General features: G+C 28.1%; 1 protein-coding gene across 1 annotated transcript; it reads left to right on the forward strand.

Annotated features, from left to right (window-relative positions):
- The first annotated feature begins 3,794 nt into the window (after nucleotides 1-3,794).
- Nucleotides 3,795-8,685, forward strand: LOC145954062 (uncharacterized). The gene is made up of 3 exons (XM_083067738.1): nucleotides 3,795-3,944; nucleotides 6,857-6,940; nucleotides 7,750-8,685. The coding sequence occupies exons 1-3, from the start codon at nucleotides 3,795-3,797 to the stop codon at nucleotides 8,683-8,685; spliced, it is 1,170 nt and encodes a 389-aa protein (XP_082923864.1).

Raw genomic sequence — 8,685 nt, forward strand, 5'->3', positions numbered from 1 at the left:
ATATATATATATATATATATATATATATATATATATATATATATATATATATATATATATATATATATATATATATATATATATAATTAAATAATATAAATAGTTTAACTTAAATAAAAAATAATTGTGTATTTTCTTTATATTATTTGTATAAGTTAAATATTAGAAGATGAAAAATAATATTTTAATAAAATAAATATAAATGATAAATAATATTATTATGTATATAAAATCTATATTTTTATGTAAATTTTAATAAGTTAGAAGATGATAAATATTATTTATATAAGTTAAATAAAAATGAAAATAATTTTATGTTTATATAATTGATTTGTTTTAATAGAATTGATAAAATTTAATAATTTAGTTAATATTAAATATATATTTTTTATTAAATTTTAAAATTGTTTTTAATTTAAATTGTATACTGAATGTAAATAATTGAGGAATAGTAAAAAATTTAGAAGTTGTAATGACATTTATAAAATGAAACAATAACGTTTATCAAACTTAAATCCCATTATAACAATAAAAATCAATAGTGGCAGGAACCAAAATGTTCATCTCTTTTCTAATCCTGTTAGGCTAGAGCCGATCCTTGAAAGTTTTCTTCAGTTCCGAATTTGGCCACAAAGTTGGGTTAGTGTAAGTTGACCAATAATTCGTGTCTGAGCTCTCTAAACTGTCCTTCGTATACCTTTGAAATTTGTTGTAACGTCTAGATGGGAGATATGTAGCTTTCAAAGTTGTAGCATGCATGTGAGCATGAAGCAAGTACATGCGAACAAGGTATATGAACTTTCTGGAACTTGACACAATCACACCACATCTCATCTAGCCTTATTGTAAATCTCCTAGCAGGTCAAACTTCTCCCGAATGTTGCATTTCTTCCACTAAAAATCTAGTGCTTGTTCTGTCAAAGGTGATGACTCTATGAGGTGTTCGCCTTTGATTGTGCATCTTGAATAGTTTTAGTTACAATCTTCGAGTAGACATGTCCAGCATTAATAATGCATCCACATCTCTGCCTCTTTGAACGAAAAACTTATTGCAACGAGTGTATGTTGTTGGTCCCTATTTAGTAGAATCTAGAAGGGGGTTGAATAGATTCTATCCCAAGATGACTCTAATTTCAAAATTTCTTGATTAAAACCTACCAAGATATCCAAAACTCAACCTTTACTCAATTTGATTTAACAAATTATAGCAAATTACAAGATACAATATCAAAATCTCAATATAAACGCAACAAATCATTCACTTGTAATCAAGGTTGATTTTATATTACCAATTTCTTAATCAATTTCAATTACAAGAGTAATATTCAGAGTACAAGTAGTAATTGAAATAACATAACTCACAAATCTTCAATCCTTTAATCAAATAATATCAAGATTATTAAAGAGATATAGGGTAAGAAGATTAAGAACACAGAAATTTATACTAGTTCAACCATCCACTTGGCCTCCATCCAATTTTCTTTAATTTAGCACCCCACAAAATCAAATATCATTCACTATAATATTGTTTACAAACAACATGCACACACAATATTTTTTTACAAACTTATTTAGAGTTGATTTTACAACTCCATCTTCAACATTAAAGTTACATGTAGTCTCTTTATCAACCGGATTTTGCAAATGAACCTGGTAGTTTCTCAAATGCTTTCCAACAAATGGCCCTTCAAAATGACCCAAATCCTCCACAACTTGATCCTAGATTCCAAGAGCAAGAACCACAACGAAATAATTCACCACGTAATAGATGTCACCCTCGTGAAACTAGCCACCATTACACAGATAGTTAATAATTTTATGTAAAACATTGTGAAGCTTCCTTGCAAGTTATAATTTATTCAATTCAAAATTTTCAAATAGCAAGTATCCACCTCATTCAAAAACGTTCATTTCTGGAACATGTCTATATATACCTTAGCATAGTTCACTAAAACATCAACTTATACTTAATTAAATAAATATCTAAACATAATATTACCACACATTTAAATAAATATATAAACATAATATTACATATTATAACAATTATAACATATTTAAATTTCATTTCAAATTTACTATTTTCATTTTTTAAATTTTCAAAAACCTTTAAACATAAATTACATTTTCTAAAATTATAACTTATTAAAATTATAACTTATTATAAATTATAACTAATTCTAACTTATTAAATTTATAACTTATTAAAATTATAACTTATTATAAATTATGACTTATTATAAATATAAATTTTTAAAATTATATCTTACTTAAATTTTAACATTAAAAAATTAACTTATTCAAATTCTAACTTATTAAAATTTTAAATTATTCAAATTCTAACTTATTATAAATATAAACTTTCTAAATTTATAACTTATTAAAATTTATATAAAATATAATTTTTCATCTTCTAATTTATAAAAATTTACATAAAAATATAAATTTTTATCTTCTAACTTATAAAAATTTATCATGAAGAGAGAATAGAAGAAATCAATTTCTATTAGAGGGACAGTTCATGTACACTCATGTACAACGATATATAATAGATACGGTTGATAGGATTTCTATTTGCAATTTCTTCATTTTGTATGTATAAAGTATGTAAAATGTTTAAGCGAAGTAATAAAAAAATATCGATATTTTTTCTTTTATAAATTTATTTATTTATTTATATTGTTGATAATATATGTATATTAATTTTTTATTATATTATATAGATAAATAAGTTTGTTTATTAAGCCTAATAGACCTTTTTTATAAGTACGTTCAACCTTTTTAAATAAATAGATTTTTTTGAAAATCTAAACCTAATCTTTTTATTAAATAGGCTAAGTCAAATCAGACTTTAAAGATGTTAGATTATAGGCTCCTGTTTAACATCTGACTTATTATCATCCCTAATCACGTGGATAAACTAATATACAATCATCACTTTGGGTAATGAATACTTTTGGTAATGAATATTGATAGTAAGAAGGATGTCAACTTATGGGTTGATTCATGATGCCTAGACACATCTATTGTTAATGCTCTTAGCATTCCTATTGGGTTACAATGTCATCTACGTCCATTAGTTTCTTATTTAATTTGTTCAACACTCTACTTGGATTATTTCATAGTTAATCCTTAATAGATTTCTTGTTTGAGTTATGCCTTGTATCTTTGTACCCCTTGTGAACATGAGAAAGATCAGTCGATTTAGTGTCCCATTAATGATGGGTCCTTTCTCTAAAGTCTTTTTTTTCACTATGTTAGGCCACTAGAGCAACAAGTCTTTTGGACTCAATTCATCTAGTATAATGTTATCCCCTCCTCACGGTCTACCATTTTATGGCGATTGTTTCACAGAAAGCTGCCAATGGATGAGAATCTCAAATCTCAGGGCATTATCACGATATCTATGTGTAGTTATTATAGGTTTTTATATGAGAGCATGGATCATTTGTTTCTTTAGTTCTCTTTGCTAAAGCTTTATGGTATTGGGTACAAGACATGATACAGATTACCATTGATTTATCACCCACCATCTCGCTTTTTAGTTTCCTACAAAGAAGTTGGAGTTGTCAAGTTATGGATGTTTTGGCCTCTACAGTGGTGCATGTCATTTGGATAATCTTGTTAAGGAGAAATTGTTTACACTTCAATAATAGGGTCTTTTCGTTACAACACTCAATTTTAGTGGTTGTCTATGTCATTTCTTTGACAAGTAATTTGTCAACTGTTTGGGTTCTCATTCCATGGAGGAATTCAATATCTTGAAATGCCTCATGGTTTCTATTCATCCGTTGATGCCCACTTTGATCAAACAGGTCAATTGGTTCCCTCCAACTCGCAACTTTATAAAGTGTAACACTGATGGTGGTGCTCAAGGCTCCCCTAGTCATCCTGCTTGTGGTGGTCTTTCTATAGATAGTAGCAAAGCTTTTCTGGGTGGATTTGTATTCTAGATTGGTATTAAGACCACTTTGCATGCTGAACTTATTGTTATGTGTGCTATTGACCATGCATGTTAGGTGGCACAAGCTTTAGTTAGAATGTGATTTTAAACTTGTTTTGGATGCTTTTGGAAACATCTAGATTATTCCTTAGAACATTTGTAACAGATAGCAACATTGTCTCTTACTTTGTTAGCATATGAATTTTTTTCCATACTCATGCTTATGAGGGAAATGAATGTGCAGATAATATATTAGTTGATTTTGGTTTAAAGCATAAAATTCTTTATACGTGATGATCTAATCTACCTTATTTTGTTTGGGAAATTTTTTCTCGTAATCATTGTGGTTTACCTTCATTTCATTTTTGTTGATTCTACGAGTTTTGGTATAAACTCCCATGTTATTGTTACTATTTTCCTATTTTTATTTTTTTTTAGTATACTGCAAATAATTCATAAATTAAATTCAATAAATTAATTATTAAATCAAATTTTGAACTATTTTTGAGTGGATTCAATTCATTATCACCTATAAATATATTAAACTATTAAACTATTTATTTTATTAAAATATGGGCCTATGGTTTTTTTTTCATATGATAGGTGCGACATTCTAAGATTAATGGTGGAAGACTTCCTAATATAATTAAAAATAAAATAAAATTAGTTGAAGAGTTAACCATTTGAAAACAACACGTGGAAAATACGAAAGCAACTATCTCCAAATCAATTTACACACCCTTTACATACAATACCAATAGTAACAGTGATTTTGCTTTAGCATCAAAATCATGTTAAATTAAAATATTCCAGTACATGATTAATTTGATTTTCGAATTTTTTCTCATATTAATTTTGAAATTAAGAAAAAGTGAAATAAGTCTCAAATTTTTTTAGAATTTTATTTAAGTCCTCAAATTTAACTATTTTTTTTTCTGTCAAAATTTTTTAAGTGATAAAAATAATACCATATGTTTACATATCAAAATGAAAGAAAAAAAAAAGGAATCAATTTAAGATACATAATTGAAACCTTAAAAAAATTAAGATATGTACTTCAATTTTCCTTAGTTTTAGAGTCAAGTAATATTACAACAAATTACAATTTTAAGGTCCAAATGGATCATTTACTGTACATTAATTGAGTAAAGATTTGTGGCTTCACTAAATAGTATTGTTAGTAACAGTTTGATAACTGACACTACAAGAAAAATGATCTATACCTACACACAATTTTACCTACACACATGAGTTAATGTAAGTAAAAACTCAAAAATACTTTTACCTACGCATGTTTAATGTATGTAAATAACAAAAACATATACCTATAATCACTTAATGTAGGTAAAATTTGAAAAATTATTAATAAATATTTTATTGATAACCAATATTTTATTTAGTTACTAATAATTATTTAAGTAAGTTACTGAGTTTATTAATAATTATTGATTTATAAATATTAAACAATTATGGTGTAAAAAAATATTAAGTAATTATAAATTATTTATAACTACTTTAATCTATTTTATTTCAATTTGACTAGTCACGTGTTATTTTTCTTAATTTTAGTTAGTGTAATTTGAAAAGAGAGATTTGCCTAAAAATTGAAATCGAAATAGCCACAGTAGTAAGAGTAAGATTTGCGTGGAAATTGAAATTGAAATAGCCACAGTAGCCACAGTATGATTTCAAATTCTTCCTTTCTCTCTGTTTCCTACCGTAACCACTAATATTTACAACTCATTAAGCAGCGGAGATCGAAATCAACATAACTTGCATTGGAGATCGAAATCAAAATGGCTCGCAGCGGAGAGAATGAAGATCACTTTTACTTTTCATAGGGTTTGTTCATCGCTTCAAACTTAAACAATCTTAAGGTCTGATTTCATATTCTTCTTTTCATGCCTTTGTTTCACACATTATTTATTCAATCTAAAGGATTGGTTCCAAATTTGTAGATCTTGTAACACTTGTGTTCTATTCTAATCTAGGTTTTTTTCTAGAATCCTTTATTTCATTGCGATTTGCTTTTTGAGTTGTTCTTTTGCTCAATCTTCTCTTATATTGAATTTTTGTTGCTTGATTGAGAGATAGTGAAAATGTTCTTCATTAGAAATGATATTTTGTGTGGTGTCTCTGTTCTGATTCCTTTTTTTTTTGTTAATATTATTTAGAAAATCCTTTTAAATAATTTATTTCAATTTATTTTAATTTTTTAATTTATTCTGGATTTTAAGCATAATCTCACCTATTTATTTGTTTATCAATTATTATATATCGAATCATTGATGCTCTACCGTGTACTCGTGGCAAAGACAACATTTTCACACGCGTTGGCCAACGTCAAGTAGAGAGCTGAAGAGTAGAGTTCCCTTAATAGAGGTAGGTAACTAATTCAAATTTTCTTCCTCCAATGCTTTTCACTAATTTCATTTGTTTCATCCTAATTCTCGATAAGTTAAAGGAATATGCAGTAATGGTTGGATTTATTAATTAAATATTAGTGTCATTACCTATAGCTATAACCGCTTCTTGCTCAACCGCAAACTTTGGTAGTCATATAGTCATAGCTTTAGATTTGGAATCAAGTTACAGGACCCATTATGTGAATGAAATTAATCACATTAACAAATTCAAATCCTCCTTTTTCATCAGACCAAAGCTTCAACCTCGCGAATATGGAAACCATAAAGAATCAGCAACAGATTCAATATAGAAAAGAAGGTACAAAAAGTTAAGAAGAAAGAAAGAAAAATAAAACATGTACTAAAATCCAAAGTCATGGTTCATTCATAATCTTATAGGTAATAACTGCCTGTTGTGCAAATTACTTATGTTTGATATTGATCACAAACTGTTTGATGTATGTTCTCAATCATGAATATGTACTTTTTCATCTCTTTCCCTTTGCAGGTTAGATTGCAAGTGGAGGTACCACCGTTGGTATGTGAGGATTGTTACAAAAGGGTCATAGCAGAGTTTATGAAGCAAGCAAAGGTGCTATTGGTTAATCTTAGCTTATGCTTTATATAGTTATATATAATATAATGCCTTTCTCATATTCCGGCTCAAAGAAAATATATGCAGCAAATTATTGTTGTCTATGAATACATTGCTCTTTATTTTGTCTGTCAAGAGGATTTCCATTGCATGATTTTTAGTTTCTAAATTTGAAACTATAACCTCTCTAGTCTTTATTGTTTTTCATATAAATATGTACATTGCTCTTTACTGAACCCACAGGCTACAAGGTTACAGAATAAAAATGATGGTAGAAGTTGCTGAAAATATATTCAATCATATAACAATGTAGTTATGCTTTGGACTGAGTGGTGTGCTTGCTGCAGTATACACTTGATTGGCTCTAGCTTCAACAACCTTGGGTAGCTATAAGATTCAAATAATATAGTGGTTTTAAATAGGTAATCATTTCAGATATTGTTGTCTTTTTAGCATACTAGCTATATATGAATATATTATTTGGATTCAAATTTTGGTTTGAAAAGTGCAAATGAAGATCTTGGATTTGTCATTATTAGTTAGTTAAATTGTCTTTTTATGTCACTTAAAAATAGTCACTTAAGAATAGGAAATATGCATTTATGTATCTATTTATTTTTGCTTATTGGAGTTTTATTTTATTTGTCAGTTTGTTGTATCAAATGGATAAGAGTTGGATTTGTGAAGTCTCTTTAAATAAAGAGAAGTATATTAGAGGGGTTCTAAATTTTCTTGATTATGCTTTCGAAAGATCATCTAAGGATGGAAAAATTTTATGTCCTTGTACCAAATGTGTAAATTTCAAGTGGCACTCTCGAGTGAATGTCTACGAACACATAATCAATCATGGGTTTCTAAAAGGATATATTAATTGGATCTTTCATGGAGAACAAGTTGGCTTTTCTAATTTTGTGAGTACATCTCAAGTAGAAGGGGAGTTTGATCATGACATGGATACATTGATTCATGATGCTTTTGCTATGTATACAAATAATAATAGTGATGATACATGTATAAATGATGAGGATAGGGATTCTGGAGCATTTATTAATGAACACAATGTTCAAAAATCTGATGATAGAAACAATCCAGATAAGTTCAATCAATTTTTAAAGGAGGCTGAGCAAAACCTTTATCCTGGTTGTAAGAAGTTCACAAAATTATCTTTCCTCATACACTTGTACCACTTGAAGTGTCTCAATGGGTGGACTGACAAAAGTTTTTCAATGTTGTTAGAGTTGTTGAGTGATGTATTACCAGAAGAAAATACTTTGCCTAAATCATTTTATGATGCAAAGAAGATTATTTCAGGATTGGGTCTATCATATGAAAAAATTCATGCTTGTCCCAATGATTGTGTATTGTATAGGAAGGATTTGGCTGATGCTGAAATTTGCCCCAAATGTTTTTGCTCAAGATGGAAACATAACTCTGATGGTATTGAAGGTAGAAGAAAGATACCTGCAAAGATTCTTCGATGGTTTCCTCTTATACCTAGACTTCAAAGACTTTTTCTATCATCAAAAACAGCTTCTTTTATGACATGGCATGAGGATGGTCGAACTAAAGATGGGCTTATGAGACATCCAGCTGATTCTTTTGCATGGAAGGACTTTGATTGTCGATATCCTAATTTTTCTTATGACCCTCGTAATGTTCGATTAGGTTTAGCTTCTGACGGCTTTAATCCATTTAAAACTATGTCAATTACTCATAGCACTTGGCCCATTATCATGATATAG

The sequence above is a fragment of the Cajanus cajan genome, chromosome 2 (assembly GCF_000230855.2).
Source record: "Cajanus cajan strain Asha chromosome 2, NIPB_CcT2T_4, whole genome shotgun sequence".
NCBI classification, from domain to species: domain Eukaryota; kingdom Viridiplantae; phylum Streptophyta; class Magnoliopsida; order Fabales; family Fabaceae; genus Cajanus; species Cajanus cajan.

Bases quoted from the DNA above. Each gene is read 5' to 3' on its own strand.
- LOC145954062 (XM_083067738.1), top strand. From the start codon at position 3,795: ATGCCCACTTTGATCAAACAGGTCAATTGGTTCCCTCCAACTCGCAAC. The intron at 3,945-6,856 runs GTATTCTAGATT...TTCCCTTTGCAG, and splicing joins AAGCTTTTCTGGGTGGATTT to GTTAGATTGCAAGTGGAGGT. The intron at 6,941-7,749 runs GTGCTATTGGTT...GTAAATTTCAAG, and splicing joins AGTTTATGAAGCAAGCAAAG to TGGCACTCTCGAGTGAATGT.